Source organism: Schistocerca americana, chromosome 4, assembly GCF_021461395.2.
Source record: "Schistocerca americana isolate TAMUIC-IGC-003095 chromosome 4, iqSchAmer2.1, whole genome shotgun sequence".
Lineage (NCBI taxonomy): Eukaryota > Metazoa > Arthropoda > Insecta > Orthoptera > Acrididae > Schistocerca > Schistocerca americana.
Genome location: NC_060122.1, coordinates 119,821,907 through 119,845,716, shown reverse-complemented (window position 1 = coordinate 119,845,716; position 23,810 = coordinate 119,821,907). Strand labels below are relative to the sequence as shown.

The 23,810-nt window shown below is 43.4% G+C and overlaps 1 protein-coding gene across 1 annotated transcript in view; it reads right to left on the bottom strand.

The window, feature by feature from the left end:
* The window catches only part of LOC124613294 (heterogeneous nuclear ribonucleoprotein C-like), an 820,630-nt gene extending 797,288 nt beyond the window's left edge, over positions 1-23,342 (bottom strand). Inside the window, exons 1-3 of the mRNA XM_047141989.1 lie at positions 23,234-23,342; positions 2,943-3,213; positions 2,820-2,892 (exon numbers count right to left, since the gene is read on the bottom strand). Coding sequence (XP_046997945.1) covers positions 2,820-2,892; positions 2,943-3,213; positions 23,234-23,342 — 453 coding nt within the window. The remainder of the gene's footprint in view (positions 1-2,819; positions 2,893-2,942; positions 3,214-23,233) is intronic.
* Between the last annotated feature and the right edge of the window lie 468 nt (positions 23,343-23,810).

The following is a 23,810-nucleotide window of genomic DNA, read 5'->3' as shown; positions in this document are numbered from 1 at the left end:
ATATATATATATATATATATATATATATATAGCTTACAAGCAAGGCGGTGTTCTGTGCATGGCGGTAATGTTCTTACTTTGCCTCCCGCTCTATACACCATTGGTAGAGATAGCGAATGTTGTAAAACCTCGGTACACTCTTTCAAATTCCAAGCGTTTCGAAATCTGATCTCGAGTACTTTCGTACAAAATTTATGTGCAAGATTGTTTTGAGTCTCTGTCAACATCGTGATAAAAGGTCAGTGGCTGTCAATCAGCTGTACCAGAGAAGGCAGGCGTCTAAATTACGAAACCGGATAAGTACTCTAAATTGGGTCTTATCGAATATTCGGCTTATCTTACACGATTCAGTTAGGTTATCCGAAAATTATACCTACAAACCAGATCGGTCTGAGGGACTTCCTCATACTCGGTTTTACGGGTTAGTTACACGACTGCAAATGAATGGAAATTAATCGATGTTCCTGTTTACGCACGTGCGGCAGTGACGCCTCGGAAGCCCTTCTTCGCTATACGTATGAATGGCTCGATGTCTGTACGTGCAGATGTGTTACAGTGATAAGACAACATTTTACGCGAAGTACCGAAGTTTCTTGTATCAGGCTGGGGAGCCTAATGTCCAAACGCTGTCTAAATTTCTTCCAGATCATTGCGGATTCATTTAGACATTTAGAGGGGAAAAGTTAATGAATAACAGTGTTATCATCACGCAGTACGCGGGTTCTGCTTAGTCCGCGTGTAGTATCGTGAACATACGAGTAAACGTTCCTCTACAGTTTTATTTCAGGCATACCACAAGCTTCTGAGACCTTTGAAGATTCTCTGCTAGGCATGTTATTACTATCGTTGGTTTCCAGATGTGATGCTTTTAATGCACTGTATACCAGATAAACTATACTCAACTGTATATTATTGCGCTACGCGTTTCGCAAACGGTCTTCCATCATCAGACTTTTACTTACGTACTTGTCACAGTTATATTCTGTAATTATTATATATATTACGTCAGTAAAAACTAATTGGATTCGTGATTCGAAGGTTCTTGATTGTTGCTGTCACTAGTGATTCATCTATCGAAACGGCTGTTGACAGGATACGATCCCGAATTCGCACAACATAGTACGCAGGAAAATATAAATAAATGTAATAAACAAATCATTTATAGAGTTGGTGGGTTACTACTCATTAAAGAAAGAAACAAAATTTATTTGCCGTCTAAATAAAAACAATCTTATAATGTTGTTATCACTTTCCTTATGTGTATGGGGTCTCTAAGCAAAGTTTAAGACTAAAATAGCTTTGTAAGTCCTGGAGATAATACGTCAATTACTCATAAACAGATATTTGTTTCCCACAGCTATCGTGTAAGTGTACAACACACATGATCACGGTGAGAGTAAAGTTAGGAAGAAATGAATGTGACAGCAGAGAAAATAGAACGAGTCTGTACGTTTCATCAACGACAGACATAGCAGAAGGATTTAAGTAGGATCTTTCCATAACAGAACTATTTTCTTTTGGAAGACTGTTTAACAGTTATCGAACCAAACAGAATTTTTTGAGTGATTCTGCAATGTCGATTTTGTCGAAAATCATGCTGTTGCACCTCGAGCTGCTATGAAAAACATTTATTATTGCTAATAGTTTCGAATGTTACTAACTACCATCAGAGACACGAAGCTTTTAAACTGTAGTTTCTGTGTGGATGCATATTTGCTGCTTCATTTAGCTCGACATAACGTCAAGACACAGGAACAGGACAGGAATTTAATCATTGTTCGAAAGATCCATTGTATCAGCAATATAATGGTGCACCGCGTCCCAACACGTGTGTTCTGTAAGTCACCGTTCAGGCGTCTTGCAGTTATGTCGCTCCAGCTGTGTATAAATCTGCAGGTGTTGGTTGTAGTGTACTGGTGCATTAATGACATGTTGGGTCTTTAAACAAAGTTTACATTTTTGTATTAAGCTGTCTTGTCCGTTTCGTGTTTCTGACGTCATTAAAATGAGATGGGACGTTTGCATCCACACATATGCTGAATGGAACAAACTCTGCTGCTTGATGGTGATTTCCAACAATCGGAACTTTAGCAATAGTAAAAGATTCTGATGGAAGGATGGCTAAACATAATTTTCGACTGATGCTACCAAGCCCTTGGGTGCCATTTGCTGAAATGTACTTATTGTCGGCAATTACGGTCAAAAAGTGTTAATGGTGTCTGGGTCCAGTGCCAAACATGAAAGTTATTGGCCCATGAACTGTGTGCTGGAAACCAAAAAAAGCAATTCGGCTGCGGGAAGTGTGGAAAAAATGTTAATTGAAACTCCTCAAATGAGATATTTTTAAAAAATAAAATGTGAAAATTCGCGATAAAACCCAAACAGAATATTGACTGAAAGTGTTTACTTGTGAGAATGTTCGCTTATTTCAAACATCTGTTAGCCTATATTGGTCGATATTAAATTGCCTCGTGTATGGTTTAGAGTATTTCCTATTAGTCACTATGTTCCCAATATTGAACAAGTGCACATTTATAAAATACGGTTTACTGCAACTAACGTTACAGTTTGTATGTCTTGTGCTTTGTATATGATTTTGCAAGTGATTGAGGGATTGTTCTGTAAGTTACCACTCTTACATTTCAAACGTAAGTGCAATAAATAAAGTGAAAGTTCCACATTTCGATTCCATTGTTGAGCTTAGAGACGAAGTGAGGTGCAACAAAATAAATGTGGTGTAAGGTTTTAGATCTTTTTGCGCTAGGGACGCCTCCGGCAGAGTGTGCGGCAGCTCGCGGAGCCCCGGGACGCCGACTTACGTGCAGCGGCGGCGGCGCCAGCAGGCACGCCGGCCGCGGGCGGACGCCTCGGTGGCGCCGGAAGCGCTGCGTGCTGGCGGTGTGGCGGCCGCACAGTGGCAGCCGGGCCTCGCCTCGCCTCGCCTCGCCAGCAGCCCGTCTCCTCGCGACCGCACCTGCTGCTCGCCGAGCGCCCACTGGCCGCCCGCCGCCGACCTTCGTCCGTTTCCGACGCCCGCCGGCGCCGGCGTGACGTCACGCGCACAGGCGCCCGCCCCCGTCGCGCCGCGGGGTGGATCCGCACAGCCTCGTGGCTGCTTCCCTTTGCGGTGCCGAGTCTTGGCATGTTGCTCCTGTACACGTTGGCTAGCCCTCGCCGTGTCATTACTACCACCTTCCCGATACGATGCTTTCACTATTTAATCAAAAGTATCCGCACACCCCTACCTAAAGTGGGTCTGATCACTGTGTGTGGACCAGAGTGCATTAAAGGAGGTACACTACTGGCCATTAAAATTGCTACACCAAGAAGAAATACAGATGATAAACGGGTATTCATTGGACAAATATATTATACTACGACAGACATGTGATTACATTTTCACGCAATTTGGGTGCATATTTCCCGAGAAATCAGTACCCAGAACAACCACCTCTGACCGCCTGGGCATTGAGTCAAACAGATGGCGTGTACAGGTGCAACTGTCCATGCAGCTTCCACACGACACCACAGTTCATCAAGATTAGTGACTGGCGCATTGTGACGAGCTAGTTGCTCGGCCACCATTGACCAGACGTTTTCAGTTGGTGAGAGATCTGGAGAATGTGCTGGCCAGGGCAGCAGTCGAACATTTTCTGTATCCAGAAATGCCCGTACAGCACCTGCAACATGCGGTCGTGCATTATCCTGCTGAAATGTAGGGTTTCGCAGGGATCGAATGAAGAGTAGAGCCACGGGTCGTAACACATCTGAATTGTAACGTCCACTGTTCAAAGTGCCGTCAATCCGAACAAGAGGTGACTGAGACGTGTAAACTATGGCACCCCATACTATCATGCCGGGTGATACGCCAGTATGGCGATGACGAATACATGCTTCCAATGTGCGTTCACCGCGATGTCGCCAAACACATGATGTTGTAAACAGAACATGGACACATCCGAAAAAATGATGTTTTGCCATTCTTCCACCAAGGTTCGTCGTTGAGTACACCATCGCAGGCGCTCCTGTCTGTGATGTAGCGTCAAGGGTAACAGCAGCCATGGTCTCCGAGCTGATAGTCCATGCTGCTGCAAACGTCGTCGAACTGTTCGTGCAGATCGTTGTTGTCTTGCAAACGTCCCCATCTGTTGTTTCAGGGATCGAGACGTGGCTGCACGGATCTCGACGAACGCGAGCAGCAGTGTCGCGATACGATAAGCTGCAATCACGACAGGGCACAATCCGACCTTTATCAAAGTCGGAAACGTGATGGTACGCATTTCTCCTCCTTACACGAGGCATCACAACAACATTTCACCAGGCAACATGTGAGAAATCGGTCGGAAACTTTCCTCATGTCAGAACGTTGTAGGTGTCGCCATCGGCGCCAACCTTGTGTGAATCCTCTGAAAAGCTAATCATTTGCATATCACAGCATCTTCTTCCTGTCGGTTATATTTCGCGTCTGTAGCACGTCATATTCATGGTGTAGCAATTTCAATGGCCAGAAGTGTAGTTTGGTACTGTGTTATAAGTGGAGAAATAGTAGCTACAAAATGGGTGGGTCAGGACACCTCAGTGGCTTCTGAAGAGTGCATCTGTACTCGGTGGGGTGAGTGGTGGTGGTGATGGGCCAGAAATTTAAGTGGAAACACTGCTGTCAGTAAACATCAGTGAGGCATAACGTACCACACTCTGTCGGCTCTGGCTGGCAGATTCTGCCCCGGTGACCACATGCCGTGAAGACACACTGCTTGTCTGGCGTCTGGTCTGTGGGTGGCTGACAGCCTCTCTAGGCTATGACTGCAACATCAGCAGCCCCTACTTCGCCATTGGTGACGGCTCCTGGGGCAGCACCTCAGCTCTGTATGTGTTAACCATGGTGGCCTGTGGGGACTGCTCTGAATGGGATTAGACCTGGTTGCTGGTGCTGAGGCCTAAGTCCTTTGTAGAATTCAGTGCTGGAGGAAGCAGTTGTGGGCAGTAGTAGTACAAACATACCGCCGTCTGAGTCTCGTACAGGTTGCCGTATGGAGGACATAGACATCCCTGGTGTTGTGAGGCAGCTGAATGAGTTTAAAATAAATAAATCGCCATGTCCTGTTGGGATTCCAATTCGGTTTTTCAGAGAATACTCTACTACATTGGCTCCTTACATAGCTTGCATTTATCGCGAATCTCTTGCCCAACGTAAAGTCCCGAGCGACTGGAAAAAAGCGCAGGTGATGCCTGTAGGCCGGCCGGAGTGGCCGAGCGGTTCTAGGCGCTACAGTCTGGAACGGCGTGACCGCTACGGTCGCAGGTTCGAATCCTGCCTCGGGCATGGGTTTGTGTGATGTCCTTAAGTTAGTTAGGTTTAAGTAGTTCTAAGTTCTAGGGGACTGATGACCTCAGATGTTAAGTCCCATAGTGCTCAGAGCCATTTGAACCATTTGAGACAGAGAAGTTGCTGTCCATGCATCAGCAAGGCTTTAGAAAGCATCGCTCCTGCGAAACGCAACACGCCCTTTTTTCACATGATATCTTGCGAACCATGGGTGAAGGGTATCAGGCGGATGCCATATTCCTTGACTTCCGGAAAGCGTCTGACTCGGTGCCCAACTGCAGACTCCTAAGGTACGAGCATATGGGATTGGTTTCCAAGTATGTGAGCGGCTCGAAGACTTCTTAAGTAATAGAAACCAGTACGCTGTCCTCGATGGTGAGTATTCATCGGAGGTGAGGGTATCATCTGGAGTGCCCCAGGGAAGTGTGGTAGGTCCGCTGTTGTTTTCTATCTACATAAATGATATTTTGGGTAGAGTGGATAGCAATGTGCGACTGTTTGCTGATGATGCTGTGGTGTAAGGGAAGGTGTCGTCGTTGAGTGACTAGGAGAATACAAGATGACTTGGACAGGATTTGTGATTGTTGTAAAGAATGGCAGCTAACTCTAAATATAGATAAATGTAAATTAATGCAGATGAATAGGAAAAAGAATCCCGTAATGTTTGAATACTCCATTAGTAGTGTAGCGCTTGACACAGTCACGTCGATTAAATATTTGGGCGTAACATTGCAGAGCGATATGAAGTGGGACAAGCATGTAATGGCAGTTGTGGGGAAGGCGGATAGTCGTCTTCGGTTCATTGGTAGAATTTTGGAAAGATGTGGTTCATTTGTAAAGGAGACAGCTTATAAAACACTAATACGACATATTCTTGAGTACTGCTCGAGCGTTTGGGATCCCTATCAGGTAGGATTGAGGGAGGACATAGAAGCAATTCAGAGGCGAGCTGCTAGATTTGCTACTGGTAGGTTTGATCATCACGCGAGTGTTACGGAAATGCTTCAGGAACTCGGGTGGGAGGCTCTAGAGGAAAGGAGGCGTTCTTTTCGTGAATCGCTACTGAGGAAATTTAGAGAACCAGCGTCTGAGGCTGACTGCAGTACAATTTTACTGCCACCAACTTATATTTCGCGGAAAGACCACAAAGATAAGATAAGATAAGAGAGATTAGGGCTCATACAGAGGCATATAGGCAGTCATTTTTCCCTCGTTCTGTTTGGGATTGAAACAGAGAGGGAAGATGCTAGTTGTGGTACGAGGTACCCTCCGCCACGCACCGCATGGTGGATTGCGGAGTATGTATGTAGATGTAGATGAAGATGTAGGTTGGTGGTGGTGTGGTGCCAAGTCCTGTGAGGAACTTTGTGCTGATGGTGGCAGGCGCAGCCTAGTGTCAAACGTGTAGCTGCTACTGGTGATGCCCAGTTGCCTTGCTGTGGCACTTGCATCATGGTGGTACGGCTGGACTCTGGGAAAAGGAAGTGCCTGTTGCTGAGAATTAGGATGTATTTATATTGCTCTAAGGTGCATTTGTTTCACTAACCCCCGACACCTAGTCACGTCACACATAACGAGAGACTTGCTCTGCTGGAGCGACATCGAGCTAGCTAATAATGTTACTACCACGTTGTGGTGTTGGTTTCCCACCAAATGTGTCTAGCCTTGTCTTGCAATCCCCTTTACATGTATGTTATTCTGACCCATATGTTACCACACTACGGCCTCTGTCCTACGGATTCTAATGCAGCACTTCACGGCAGCTTTCTCAGCACTTCTTATTACTTTTGCTAAAAGACTGGTTAGCGACACTACATTTCGAACGTTTGCTAGTGACCTTAGAGACAAATCCATCAGGGAAATTACAACCCTTGTGACGCTGTCAAGTCGACTGTTAGTGAAGTGACTGATGTGGAAATGCGAAGGAAGAACCACAGATAATCTGAGATGGACAAACCTACTGTACTGATGGACAGAATCCATCAGGCTTTATGAAGAAGGGATGCAAAAAATCACATGATGTGCTAAGAGCAACTAGCATAATGACTGTGGGTAGGGAGTTAAGAATGGGGTACGGTGGTGTAGAAAGGCCCTCATAACCCACAAATATCCGGAGTCAATGCTAAGAAGTGGGGTACTATTCCTCCACGGGCATCGGGACACTTCGCTGAAAGCTTCTACAACTGCGTTCTCACACTTACACTGCTATTGAAAACTCTAGAGGATGGAACAAAGACATTCGATAAGAAGTTGGTAGCGTCTATTTTGTACCACACTAACCCCACCTTTGTCCTGAACAAAGTAGCAGATACCTGATGAACCCCCAGCTTTGGATATCTGGGAAATATTCCGTAACTCTACCTGATTGATTGAGTAATTAATTAAATCAGTACCTTTTCGGAGCAGTCAGTTTTTCCTTGCATCCTGTTGGTGGATACTAGAACTGGTATGTTTGGCGGGATTCAATTCTGCATCTGCCCAGTTTCTAAACACTTTCCAGATTTTTTCCGTTGCCTCCTACTGGGGGACACTGGCACAGTTATATCAGTGGGTAGGATGTCCAGTATGTTACAGGTAGCTGAACATTTCAAATTTCAGCTCAATTTCATGATATTTTCTGTTAGTTTGGGTGCTTTCAATATCACTATCGGAAACAATAAATTGATCAGTTGGGAATTTGATGTCGTGATTGGGTTTTTGAAGCACTATATAACCGCTAAGTTGAGTTCCTCACCTACACCAGGATCAATAAGGAGGAGGAAAGACCTACAGCCGGCCAGGGTGGCCCAGCGGTTCTAGGCGCTACAGTCTGGAACCGCGGGACCGCTGCGGTCCCAGGTTCGAATCCTGCTTTGGGCATGGATGTGTGTGATGTCCTCAGGTTAGTTAGGTTTAATTAGTTCTAAGTTCTATGGGACTGATGACCTCAGATGTTAAGTCCCATAGTGCTCGGAGCCATTTGAACCATTTGAAGAAAAGGCCTACTGCATGATAGGATAGTAACAACAACAAATACTACTGCAAGACAGAGTCAACCTTGGTGTAGTGGGAAGCACTAAACACGATACTCTTAAAAAATGATTCGTAGTAATTGTTGTCATGGCTAGATGTCAGAGAGCGCTCAAACACTTGTACATTCCCTGTGTTCATGTCGTGATGTCCACACGCAGCGCTCCAAGCCAGACAGTTGCAGAGCGCTAGTTACCACCATGTAGACGCATCTCAGTGATCGCGCCAGTCATCTGCCCGACTCGGCCTACCGGAGAGGCTGTGACTGTGAAGAGTGTCTGGGCGTAAATGGAGTGGTAGGAATTCGGATGTTATCAATACCTCCGGCTCCAACTCTTGTCAAAAATCTGTATTGAATTTCTCAAATATTCATGTAAAAATCAGAGAATACTCGCAACACACATGATCACGAACACTGCTCAATACATACTTAACATTAGTTCACTATTCACCCACCTAGAGGGCGACATAGTTGTATCATGTCTGACTGATTCATGAGGATTAGTGATGGCTCGGACCTTAAGCCAGAAATGTCAATTCATTCCGGTGACTAGCTACCTGCGCTATGCACCCTGTGCGCCAAACAGTGCCGACCTAGAAAACCAGCCACATATTTATCACTGTAATTACAATTAAATATTACGATTGCAGCCCCACTCTGGTGACATTCGGCAATGTGCGAATTTTCGGAAATACCTCCTCCTGGCAGCTGTGGTCTGGGATGAATCTGACATTGAAATATGAATATCTATATCCCCCTTATGACTGGACATAATTTTCCACCTAAAGTATTTCATTCCCTTTAAGGTTCTCAATGCGCTGAAATGGCAGTTTTCCACATCAAATCCGTATATACATTACGACCGTACATAGTCATTCACTTTTTACATGTTGTAAAACTCCAAATACATACTTTGTAAGCCTGCTGATCACAGCGAGTCTATCACACGTCCTGTACTAAAAATAATGCTTCGCCAGTACCTGAATTCTGGTGGCAACAAACAATGTTGACCGAAAATCAGTGACCGATGGATACGCTCCATTTGTTTTTCTTTTGAACAATACCAGTGTGTCTTAGGAAGAGAGACATAATCGTCTTATAAGTGATCAATCTTAATGACCATGCTACTATCAGCCTTCTTAAAAATCGGTCTTTATTATACAGGTACACACAAGTATCGCTGTCGATATCCATCCTAAAAACTATACATGTTTTATAAATTGAGGTGCGATATAGCTTCCAATGAAGTGGTCTTCCGTACAAATACGACGACACTGAATGTAGATAGTGACTGCAGGGTGTGTATTGACAGACTGGAAGTGCGGATGCATGTCCCCTAATATATATATAAGCTTGTAATAAAATCACCCTTATCACCGAATTTAGAAAGTGTTTCGGCTAAGGAACGTGGTATTCACCCTTTATTTGCAACTTCATCATGCCACTGCTGTATATTTTCCACGCTAACAAACAGTATTTGTAATGAATTCTATCTTGATACCATGTAGACAGTGTGTCAAAGGTTCTGCGATATATCCAGGAGTTTATAAGCAAGGGAGGATGATGACTGATTGAGAATGATCACGTACAGTAGATTGCGTGCTCTATGATAATCACTTTAAAAATGCAACGTTAGATTTAAGTCGTGAGAAATGCACAAAATCTGATGACCAGTACACTGGCTTTTCAGACCTATAGTGCTACGCTTTCTGGTAGAAACTCTGTCTTCAATTTGGAATCAAGTCCATCCATTCAACCACACACTTGCACTGGATCCTACAGATATGTTTTTTAATGATTACAGCCGCTGGTGAATCATATTTGTGGCACTCTCGTACCTCAAAAAGAGACACCTTTTTCGAACCTATTTACAAGGAGCACATACAGCACAACTCAGCGTAGTTTTAAACAGTCTCTATGCGTCTTTTATCTGTTCCTCAGTCTTTTCACCACCCTCCCTGCAGCTTTCTCCATGTGATCATTCCTGGTTAAGCCATAACTGATAGGAAGACCAAGAATGCCTATATCTACCACCTTCTGCATCCTGTGGAGAATTGGGGTGGGCTGAGTTACTGTGACAGGAACACGTTTTGACCACTCGATGGAAATGGAACTTGTTATCATAGCTCTGCCAATCATGTACAATGTGTAAGACCAGTGCCAAACAAAGCATTCTCCTGCAACACGAGGTAGTGGGAAAAGTACGAGCAGTTGTGGTGGTGTTTCTTTTCAGGAAAATTGAGAAGACTTCACATCATATGGCAACTGGAAGAAGAATGGGGATTTTGGTACTGCGTAGCGGTGCATTTCCAAAGTACATACAGATACTTCAGTCTGAAGGAGATCTCAGGGTGAATTCATGTCTGCCTCCCAAATATTCTCATCCTCCTCCTTATTTTGTACCATCCAACAGAGAAAAACTACGAACTATAAAAACTTTGGTACATCACCCAGTAGAGAACCCGAAAAAATATTACTGCATCCCTCTGTTTCGATTTATCAAAAACAAATACCCTCTCCATGCTGACATAGAGCATATGTGGTTATCCTATTGAAATACAGGTCTTGTTCCACTGAAGCAGGTGGCCAGTGACCATAATCGCTTGCACAGGTCAGTGCAATGTATCGTTGCCCGTACTGTAGGAGGACCATATCCCATAGATTGTCAATCGCAAGAGAGGGCTTCTGTGTTGTTTTTTGATAAGCAGTGTGATATATTGTTTTTCTGCTGTAACACACCCAAGCATTTTGGTTTTCCGCTATGGCTTCGAGGTTTGCATCAGGTGCTAAGCCTACATTAACATTTTTCGATCCATTGGCTGTCACAGAAAGCTGGACATGACATGGTGTAAAATATGATGCTCCCACAATTCACAGGACGATTGAAATAAAAGACATATGGAGGACATCACAATGTAAGGAAACTCAGAGATTGTACCATTGTGGAGCGTTTCCAAACAGCTGTTGGAAGGTGATAACTTCTACATTTAATCTCATCTTCCACAGTGTTGGGTTAGTAGAGTTCCAGGCATTCGTTTTGAAGAGACCAAGGGCATTGTTTGCTCATAATGCTGACCATCCCCACAACGTGTTGCTTGCACCAAGACTCTCTCCATCTCAAACAAATCGTGTCATTCGATCATTATGTGGTAATTAACAGTGTTCCAGTAGACAGATGGGATGGAAAAGACACTGTCAATAGTGTGATCAGTTTTAGCAGTTTTACCAATTTTTCCATAATTTCAGCACTGACTGACGACATGGCAGCACACTTCCCTGTTTTTGAATCATCACTGAACAACCCCTCCACTACTTTGCGATTTCCATATCCTAGATTGCAAATATAGATAGATGGCTGTGCAGTACATCCATTCACGGTTAATTCGCGGACGTATACACCAAAGTATACCAGACAGCGTCCTATAGCGATGCAGTTAGGTTTTCTACAAATTTCTAGCAATTCATAGTTCAATTATAGTGTGGAATTTACGATTACGATTTCCCGTCATTCCCTTTGTAGATGGGAGCCACAGAGTATTCTTCCATTAATAGGATAAAGTTGGGGATTGAGGGATCTCCTTGCATTGTCTTTGGCCAACCCTTCATGCAACATTTTCGTCTCTTTAATTTGCAGCTGACCAGAAGTAGAAGGGTTTTATACCCACCTCATTCCATGTCTTGTGAAGGAATAGAGGGAGCAAAGGCACATGCACATTCAGAAATGTAGTGCATTTTCCCTAGATGTTGACAACTATACTACACTTAGTAGCAATTGTAGATTATGTGGCGAGAAGTTATGTCATGATCACATGGGTAGGAGTGATATAAAATCCATAAAATTACAAAAATTGACGGAAAATACGTATAAATAGAGGGAAAATATGCCAAAATGCGGGAAAATTGATGGGGAACGAGGTAGTATTTGCATGTCTTCGGTTTGGTGCAGAAAAGTTCTTGTACATTGGACGCATATGAGACAGCAAGAGGAATATGAGAAAAAGTTGACAGGGAAGCACCAGGAACCAGGGGAACAGTTATTTTTCATGGACAGTGATAAGACAGCTGGAATAGATTGTTTAATGTGGATAACCACCAAATACAGAGAAATAAATTTATGTATGTCAGATCACAAGCCCAGGTGTGACCCCAACGTTATTGGCAATGTAATTCTTAATAATTATCCTAAAAATATAGCCTTCTCATAGCCTCAATGAGAACGCAAGTGGATGTGAGCGTCCTCAAATTACATACAAATGTTAAACAAAAATTATGTAATAGAAAAAGAATAGGAAGTTAAATGTATTTTATAGTCAGATCACTGTGATAGCACTGCCTCACAAGTACACTGTTGCGCAAAACCTAAGGACAAAAGTAACTTTCTCATGATGTGTTACTGGCAAGCAACATAGCTTGATGTAAGATGGATCATAGTGAGATGAATATTAGGGGACGGTGGCGTCAGCAATCGTGGGAAAACTGTTGCTGATGTCATCAATTCCAGGAGTGCTGATGCTTACATCAGCTAATTCCTGGCCAGAATGCCTAGTGATCTTCTACCCATAAATGACACTCTTAATCAAGAACAATATCTCCACCAAAATCACCATGATTTGCGATGCTCCCCTGGAGATTACAAAGGTGCGACATAGTTCTTAATAGGATGTGTGATCACTACAGATGGCAATGCATGCTCTGCAATGTGCTCCATGCAGGTCACACTGGTGGTATGCATTTCTTGGGATAGGAAATTCCATTTCTCCTACAACGCAGTTCACAACAACAGCTGAGGTGGGTGCATGTGGGCATGCTGCAATACATCTGTCCATCATATCCCAATCGTGCTCAAAGTCTATAGGTGCATTGCGTGTTCCCATATTTGGGCACATGAGCGTATGACCAGCATTGTCGAATACAATCATTTTGATGGTCCAGGTATTTTGGTGTGATGAGGCATAACATTGCATGGGTGTACTAACTTCCAAATCTTGGAACACAGTACACATCAATCAATGTAACTGTGACGCTGTACTACTTCCTCATGTGCGTATTTCCAGGGGTGCATTCGGTCGTGACTTAATTTTTGTGAATGATAGTGTGCAACCACATCAAATGGCTTAGGTGAGGGAGCTCTTGGCTTGAGAGGAGATTCATCAACTAGACTGGGCTGCCCTTTGCCCTTGACTTAAATCCAATCGAGCACTTTTGGGATGCATTTTGGAGAATTACTGCAGCAGTCTGCATTCATCAACGGCTATCCAGCAATTGTGAACCACGAGGATGGACAAACGTAATACTCTACCATTACATCTCCTTACCAAACGCCGGCCGGTGTGGTCGAGCGGTTCTAGGCGCTTCAGTCTGGAACCGCTCGACCGCTACGGTCGCAGTTTCGAATCCTACTTCGGGCATGGATGTGTGTGATGTCCTTAGGTCAGTTAGGTTTAAGTAGTTCTAAGTTCTAGGGGACTGATGACCACAGATGTTAAGTCCCATAGTGCTCAGAGCCATCTCAGCCTTACCAAACTTGTGGCCAGGATGGGAGCGTGTTACAAAGCATGCTTCTGTGGTGATCTCACGCCCTGATAAGAACCATGTCTAGCCTTCCAGGGGACCAATACCAATTGCGGTGATTTCAATGTAATTATCGTCACTGAATAAAAGTGTCATTTCTGTTCTTCTCATTGCATATTTCTTTCAGGTTCGTTCTATAGTATGGTCCAAGTGTTCTTGAGCTATATTACTGGGCAGTGACACATCATGTGAAAGTTAAATTTGTCATTAAAGTATGCACACCAGTTCATTACCTAGAGAACAGACATTTAACTCAACTCTTCTTCTCAGGACGTTAAGTATTTAAAGCAATTGAAAAATATATGAACATGGAGAATTGGCCATGTGGATTCATCAAAAGTGTATAAAAATCATGGACATAACTTATCCCAGTATAAAAGATTTATGAAAATGTGGCTTATGCACCCTTAAGAAAGGCTGAACAAAATTACATCAATATGGCCAAGGTAGGGTCTCTTCGCCTTGTTGCGTCGTGTCATTGATAGGGGACATGTACTGTCCCTGTGGCGATCGTCGGGCCGACGTCATGGGGTAGGTAGGACTCAGAAGTCTGACGTCCAGATACTTTCGCCAGAACGTGTGTTCCGAGTGCGAAAACCCTCATTCAGGACACTGACAATTCAGGTGGCTGTAAGCAGCACCTCTGAGTGGTAAACTGGGAAAAAATGCTACAGAGTTTGGAGGAGCTGACCAAACAAGAAAACCTGAGAAACTGATGTCAACGCCATCCAATGGCGAGGATCTGAGCACTATGGGACTTAACATCTACGGTCATCAGTCCCAATGGCGAGGCCCTACGTTCCAAGGATGGCAGAGCGAGTGCTGAAGAGACGTAAAATCTCGCCCCCCCCCCCCCCCCACTTCCCCAAAATCAGACTACCACTGTCTGACGTTCAGATATGTCCGTTATGACCAGCAGTATCCTGGTATGTACATGACACCCAACGCCGCGGTCTTCACCAGCTGTTGACTTTGAGATGAAGAATGTAAGAAAAAGCAGTGACCCACCTTCCACGATCATTGACTCCAGTAGCTGCAGTTATCTGCCTGAGCCGTGGTACATATAGACAATGCATCTCCTGATGTGTGTCCTCCTTCAGCTGGCTACGGTCTCCCTGGTTGGTCGTGAGTTTGAGCCTGAAATGGAGGCCGTCCGACTACAGTGTCGCTGTTTGCCGGTTCCAGAGTGGGCATGCACCTTCAACTATGGACATTTAGGGTACTGTAGCCACAGAGCACCCGCGATTTTGGCGCCTGCATGAGGACTCCAAGGCAGTGTGGACATCAGCAGTGCCAATAATCTACCTTCCGGCTACGACCCCATCCTTGTAATTGGCATTAATAAAATATTATTATAACCAAGGATGTTTAATTGCCAGTTCACTGTACAAGTACTTTCATCACCTCTGCACTCTATCTTGGAATGCCATCAGCCATTTCACGCGTCACTTTAGGGATCGCGTGCCGACCCCTACCTCCTGGCGTCAGAATTGGTCATCGCAACACTGACAACCACCAACAGTAAATGAGGAATTGGTTTCAGCCACCCCTACATTCGCCGGCCTGGGTAGCCGAGCGGTTCTAGGCGCTACAGTCTGGGAACCGTGCGACCGCTACGGACACAGTTTCGAATTCTGCCTCGGGCATGGATGTTTGTGATGTCCTTAGGTTAGTTAGGTTTAAGTAGTTCTAAATTCTAGGGGACTGATGACCTCAGCAGTTAAGTCACGTAGTGCTCAGAGCCATTTGAAACATTTTGAACCCCTACAATCTACAGAACGTCAACGGGTGCCAGGCGTCGGGAGGACACAGCTTCGACTATCACCAGATCTGATTTGCAGCTTTCACGGTACGACTGTTGTGACTGAACGTGTTGTTTCTCCTGGCCTCTTTTGCTTCGACGTATAAGCGTGGTAAGGTGAACTGACTGCCTCACAAATCTACAGGTGTGATTTGTGAAAATTCAAGGACCTGCGAATGTGTCTCAGTTCAAAGATAACGCTAGGTAAGACTATTTACGGCCAGCAGGAAGCCAACGTTAGTTGCAACTGCCGACCAACCGGTTGGTGAAAAGATGTCGGGCTGGAGTAGTTTTAATTCGACGTGGTACCACGGTACTATAGTTTTAAATTTTAATTTTTGACTGTGCCTTACTCTGACATGTTATATTAATTTTATGCTTCTGAAGAAGGCTAGATTAATTTAGCCGAAACCTGGTAAAGACCAGAAAATTTTGTGCAACTGAGGCTGATTCCTCAAAATATTATAAGAGTCTTAGTTTGTGCCTTTTGGAATGGGCAATGTTTTGTGTCATGAGCAGAGTATGGCTCATTGTTTTTCAGTATGTAATGTAGTAAGAATGCGTATCCACTCAGGAGGAAAATGTTATGTTATAATGAGATGTAATATGTTTTTAGTATATTTAAGGGTCTTCTTCGTCATTTTGTTTTGTCCTGTTATCGACCGTTGCTTTTTGTGCAACTAACAAGGCGTCAGCTATTTCGTTTTCGATACCCCAGGAGCTATCCTTGGCGAAACGTTGTAAATTTTAGCACCTGATGAAGATCTGTTGCAAACAAGCAAATGCAAATATGTCCAAGCTGCGGGAACAGACGAGGTGGATGCTGCGGAGGAAGTAAGGGTTGAGAGAAAGACAACTCTGCACCCTAAAATTACTCAAGAGGAGGCGGAGAAAATACAGCACGAATCTGAAGATTGATGCGTCAGGCACAGGCACGTGTGTAGAAATCTACCAGTAATTTATGACAGGTTTGTGTAAAGCATTAAGCGATTAAAGAGAACAGAACTTTTGCTGGAGTAGAAACTAAGGAGAAAGAAATTTTCAGTGTAGCTGAAGCGCAAAGTAGGAACGTTGTAGCAGTTAGGGAAAATAAGGTGGAATTATCAGACCGCAAAATATCGCGTGAAAACGTGGAGTCCGAATCAGCTGTAATGGCAGACGAAGTGAAGGCACTGATGTAACTGAGTGTGTGACTAGCAACAAGAGTGATACTGATACTGGTGGAGTAGTAACTACGTCCCTGGGCGATAACTGGGTTATCCGGAGGCCGTGGAACCTGGGCAAGATGTACAAGGAAGTCATGCGCCGAAGATTTTTGCGCCGGTCAGAGTGGAACTGCAGACAGTAATTTTGTAGCAGATACTGCAGTCGAAGCACAGGTAACTATTGACGATGTCAGGTATACTGCACATGTTGTAGATAACGAAATCGTATGTGCGCGTTTATTTATGAAAGATGCAGATTCACCGCGACCAGTGATGTTGCCGCCTCCTCAAAACGGCTGATGATCGAACTGATAAGAATCCTTGAATTTGACCTGTTGATCAGGCTGTTCATAAAATTGATGATGCTTGCAATTTAACAGACACTGAGGGTAAGAGAAAGCTTCGTGGGGACGTTGTTCATTAGCAGCGAACCGTCAGTACTCGAGGAGACATGATTTCTGTCGAGAGTTACTGATGCAAAAGGTACATTGTCGCAAGGTTCTCCTGCAATGAGACTGAAACAACTAAATAGCTCACGACATCATTAAGACTCAGTTCACACAGGGCCTCAGGGAACAGGGAAGGCGATGTGGTTGAACAAACGTAAAAAATGGTGACTAGCATTGCTAGAAGTAGCCTTTAGTGGTTTTTAAAGGAAAAAGAGTAAGGGGAACTAAAGACCAAAATGTTGCATATGAAGTACCATGAATGGTTTTTATATGTCCATAACTTTAAGGATGTGTGTTTTTGACACGACATAAGGGAAACTTTTATTGCAAATACAAAATTGGCCTGCCGAGGTGGCCGAGCGGTTCTAGGCGCTACAGTCTAAACCGCCTTACCGCTACGTTTGCAGGTTCGAATCCTGCCTCGGGCATGGACGTGTGTGATGTCCTTAGGTTAGATAGGTTTAAGTAGTTCTAAGTTCTAGGGGACTGATGACCTCAGAAGTTCATAGTGCTCAGAGCCATCTGAACGAAATACAAAATTCTGGGTGGTGTCTTAAAACAACTAGTTAGGAAGACACTTGATAAACAAGGGGAAATGCCGCAAATCAGTGGAACCATTTGCTATTGAGTCTCTGTCAAACAATTTGTTAAGAACTGAGTATCTCTTAGTTTTAGTATACTAGTACATTGTGTGAAGATTCGAAGTAACACTGAAATTGAGAGATAACCAATGAACAATATGGCGTATGCTAAATTAGAGTAAGAAGGAATGGAGGACGTCTCAGTGAAACGTCTTAAGATTCTTCTGTTCAATAACGTAAACAGGTCACAATCGGAAGACCAGATTTTTCAAAGGAGGGAGCAAGTTATGCGACAGGGCGCCGCCATTGTCAATGCACTGTTCCTGTGATCCCCAGCAGAACGACGTCATAGAGGAGGAAGCAGTTGTCGAGTTGAAGTCCAGACACGGTTTTGCAGGGAAGGCGTGTCAGAGTGAAAAGGTACTCATTCAGGATGTCGACAACACGAAAGGCGCCGAGCAGCTCTTCTGGAAGGCAAACCTGGCGGTGGCTCCATAATGGTGTGGGCTGTAATGGACTGGGTCATCTGCATTTTCGGCTACTTGGAGATCATTTTGAGCCTCATAAACAGTATCACACCAGACCATTTCGCACCAACAACAATCATAGCACCAGACCTTACACACCCATAAGAGATCTGCCAGCGCATGGACAGCCACCCACACAGTTTGCAGCGCCTATTACCTGCAACACATGGAGATGTTACAATTTTTAACTGATCGATGATACCAACATAAAACAGAAGAAAATGACATCAGCTTCAAAAATCAAAGGAAAAAAGTGTCTGAAATCATTGTATCAAGAAAGGATTGCATAAAGGCATAATAAACTCCATTGAAGATAACTACCACAAAGCCAGTTCCAGGAACTACTACAATATATTTGGGAAACAATACAACAGTATGAGTCCCATACGCTGATCTTGAATGATGGGGATGGAGGAATGCACACAATAACAAAGAAAATGCTGAATTCTTGGCAAAAGCGTATAATAAAGGTTTGAACTACGAAAAATCAATTAACGCTTACAAATCAAAGTAAACTCCCTAAAAAACAAAACTTAACATATTAGAACCTACAGCTTTCCAAGAAGTACGACAAGCTCTCAAAAGAAAAAAAAATTATAAGGCATCTGGAGAAGACCCGGTCTTTCTTGAAATGTGGAAATATTCAAGTGACACAGTCAAGACTCCCTTACGTATGGCTCTAACAAATATTTGTGTAACAGAACAAGTCCCTGAACATTGGACCGTGGCCATCATCCACCGACTACACAGGAAGGAGGATGAGAGCAGTCACGACAACTATAGAGGAATCTCCGTCCCAGACTTAACACACAAGATTTTTTCCGACATCGTACACGGAAGAATCGAGGAACAACTAGAACTAGAGTTAAGGGGATACCAGTGAGGTTTCATACCACGGAGACACTGTGCATTACGGGTCATTAGTTTGAAACTGGTTAAGGAATACTACAGGAAATGGTACAGATTTCTGGCAATAACATTTGTAGACTTTAAGAAGGCGTAAGTCTATGTCCGTAGACATTTCAAGGAATCTAGGAATCCATCAAAAACTATTTAAACTAACAGAATTTATTGTAGCCAACGCCAAATCGAAAGTGAAGCTTAGAGGAGAAATTTCTGAACCATTCCTCACAAAAACACACGTAGCACAAGGTGATTGCCTATCACAATTACTGTTCACCTGTGTATGCAATACTTCATGAGATAATGGCAAAAGGGTAACGCAAAGAACATAAGAACTGAAAGTGCAAAAAGTGATACAAATTTAAACTGCTTAGGATTTGCTGATGATCTTGCTCTCGTAGCCAACCAGTCAACTAGTCAAAGTACTAGAAGAAATAGCAGACAAAATTGGGCTTAGAATATTATTTGAAGAAAACAGAGATTATACCAACTGATCCACTACATACAAACAAAATTACTATAGAAGAACAAAAAATCTATATTGTTCATAAATTGAAAAATTTAGGTGATATCATAACATCAGGTCAAAATGAGAAATCAACAACAAATTATTGATAAACTGAAAAATTTAGCTGATATCATAACATCAGATAAAAATGAGAAATCAACAGCGTGTTCAGGAGGAAATGCATCTCATTCTTTGAACATCTCGTAAGATCAGCTGAAAATAGACCTGGTTAAAGATTAATAGAAAAATTGTAGAACAGTAGGAGCAATATTAAAGAGCTTTCAAAATTAAGGGACATAAAAGAGAAATCCGAATTAAAGTACATGACCTAAAAAACCAAATAAAGAAAGCCAGAATGCCTCAAGACACACAAACCAGACTACATATAAGATCAATAAAAGGACTACAGGTAGAGCTACCTCAGATAAAGAGAGAAAGAAAAAGTTGTGAAAGAATGAAGAAATATTCGGTAGACACAAGAGCAAAACAATAACAAATTGTAATAATCCTTGCATAATCACTGTGTTATTGCATTGTCTTATTGAATAATTATTGAACTGAATTGTATTATTGAATAACAAAAACTTTTATAAACAATTGTATGACTAGAGTGGACCAGTGAAGGCCATAAAATAAATAAATAAGTAATAATAATATTGGAGGAACTATGAGAAAACAAGGAACATACAAAAATGTGAAGAAAATTTTACAGATTTTTTGTGACTGCTTTAGACAAAGGCTTCAAAAAGAGCCTAGGTGAATGACAGCTGCCTGACCGGTCGACAAACTGTTTAATAACAACAAACCAACAGGCTCCTATCAGCACCGAGATTCAGCAACAGTCGGACGCAAGATATCTCTCTCCATGGACTCTGCCTCCCTTTACCACCTGGCCGCAATGAACTTTGTCATATGTCATACCACTTCCACTTTACTGAGTTAAATTGACTATACAAGTTCACGAGAGAAAAATGGAAAATACAAATGAGCGTTTGGCGTCATTGGCTGGGAGGCCCCTTACGCAGCAGGTCCGGTCGCCTTGGTGCGGGTCTTACTACATCCGACGCCACAATGGGCGACCTGCGCGCCGGATGGCGATGAAATGATGAGGAAGACAACACAACACCCAGTCTCTGAGCGGAGAAAATCCCCGACCCAGCTGGGAATCCAACCCGGGCCCCTTAGGACGGCAGTCCGTCACCCTGACCATTCAGCTATCGGGGCGGACGAGAGAAAAATAAAAGTATATTAAAAGAAAATGACGTGACTTACCTAGTCGATTAAATACGAAACTAGTGTTTAACATGCACTCACAGCCACGGTGCAGCTTAGCAGTTTTGACAATAGCTAGATACTGGTAGAAGTGCAACGAGCCAAGAACGGAAAAAAGCCCTATGACTGGCTGAAGCCTTACCCCGAAACTTTGGTTTAATGATCTGACACTTACCCACTTATCTACGAAGCCATGTTGAACCTAACCTGCCACTAATAGGGACAGATAACACCAAAAAATGAGATTGTTGTCCTCTCGTTGGAAAGATCCAGTTTCTTAGAAAACAGTGGCTGAGCGTCGTATCCTCGATCTGTTGTCAAACACGAAATATTTATAATACTATTTATCAAAAGAAGTGTCGATACCCCGAAAAAACTGGAAACACGACGCAAACGTGTGACAAGACATAGCTATTCCTCCAACAGAAAAACAAGGGGCGAAACACCTAGAAAATGCGCGCCGCTGTGACCGAGAGGTTCTAGGCCCTTCAGTCCGGAACCGCGCTGCTGATGCGGTCGCAGGTTCGACTCCTGCCTCGGGCATGGGTGAGTGTGATGTCCTTAGGTCAGTTAGGTTTAAGTACTTCTCAGTCTAGGGGACTAATGACCTCAGATGTTAAGTCCCATAGTGCTCAGAGCCAGTTGAAACTAGAAAATAATGGCAGTCACAGAAACCTTGTCTGTAGGGAAGAAAGAAAATTCAAATACGCATTCCGCTGAAACGAGACTATTTTGAGCTGATAACAAAAAGGACTGGAATAAGCCACTCAGAAATGAATTCAATGTCAAGCGAAAGCGAGCGAAAGCGGAACATCTGTAGGCAACATTCGCAGAAATCGAAACGGAGATAGTCGTCGGAAGGACAGGTTAAACATACAGGAAATTCATAACAGTTTTTGGAAGAATTAAAAGTAATGGCATAAAGATTACGAGTATAAAGGCAATCGACTGTTACCCGCAGAGGAGACCTGGTTATATATATATATATATATATATATATATATATATATATATATATATGCTGCCGAACAGGCCATGTCGGTCGTAGTGGCTTTCGCCAGATCGCTACACTACTAGGGCCCAATAGTACAGTCCCGCCGGCCGGAGCGGCCGAGCGGTTCTAGGCGCTTCAGTCTGGAACCGCGCGATCGCTACGGTCGCAGGTTCGAAACCTGACTCGGGCATGGATGTGTGTGATGTCCTTAGGTTTAAGTAGTTCTAAGTCTAGGGGACTGATGACCTCAGATGTTAAGTCCCATAGTGATTAGAGCCATCTGAACCATTTGAACAGGCCATGGAGGCCCAACGTCGCATCCTCAGCCCATAGGCGTCACTGAATGCGGATATGGAGTGGCGTGTGGTCAGCACACCGCTCTCCCAGCCATAGTTACTTTCGGAGATCGGCGCCGTTACTTCTCCATCAAGTAGCTCCTCAGTTTGCCTCACAAGGGCTGAGTGCACCCCGCTCTACTAGTCATATGAAAACTTCACGATCCATTATTTCGGATACTGTTAACAACAGCGGTTTAATATTTTTCCAATATGTCAACTAAACTTTTGTTTGTAACTGATTTCATTAAATGGTTTTGCATAACACTAAACGTTCTAATACTGTTGCACTCAAATAAAAATTTTAACAGTGTAAAAGTATGTGGCATTAAGGCGACGGAAGGTATATTTATGAGTGCTGGCACAGGGGTTAGCGAATTGTTGTGGAGGGAGCTGCGTGGAGGAATCTGGAAAGGTTTCGTAACAATAAGTTGAGAAGTTTATGTGGAACCTAGCGTGTGTGCTAAAACGTTTACAAACATAGAAAAAAAGTATTTAAAATTTTGACATGAAAAGTGAGGTGCAAATAGAACACAAATATGTATTTCGGATACAACACCAGTCGTTGGTAATACAGTATTACTACACTATCCCAAAAACAACAGCTCACTGTTTCACTTAGAAAATAAATTCGGACAAACAGCAGAATGTATTGGTCACCATGTCTCATATACGACGAAGTCCACTTTCTTCCTTTGATCTGACGGGTGGGGTACTCACTGCAATTTGCCTTCTAACCGCTACCACTCACTAGTTACTGCAGTTACTCTAATTGAAATGTTGCTAACAACAGGTACAGATGTTGTGTAAATGTTGTTAACTTTTGCACACTTCTGAAATAGTCCTGTCGGTTTCGTCATTAGTCTCGTGCAAGGAAAAAAAACTACAAAACAGCGGAAAGCTGCACCTTCCACAGTAAAGTATTTCGGGACATACCTGATCAAATGATTCAACATGACAGGAAACTGTTTACTACAGTAAATATTATTTATGCATGTTCAGGAGATACAATATATTTCTATGAAAAAGAACGAAAATCGAATGTTTAATTTTCTCCCCCACTTCTCCCGATGAAGACGTATTTACTGCACAGTATACTACATTAATCGATAAATAGCGTTATCGGTGGGTTACACGTTTCTTTTTACGATTTGCAGGCCTCCAGTATTGCGCTACTATTCACTTCAGCGCAGTAATGTTTTGGAACGGAGACATGTAGTTCCCCCTGTGCCAACTGTGGCGCAGTGGCTGTGTCAACAAATACTGGCGCCCTCGCTGGCCAGCGGTACAGCGACGTGAGACGTGTTACACCATTTGCAAACGGGAGA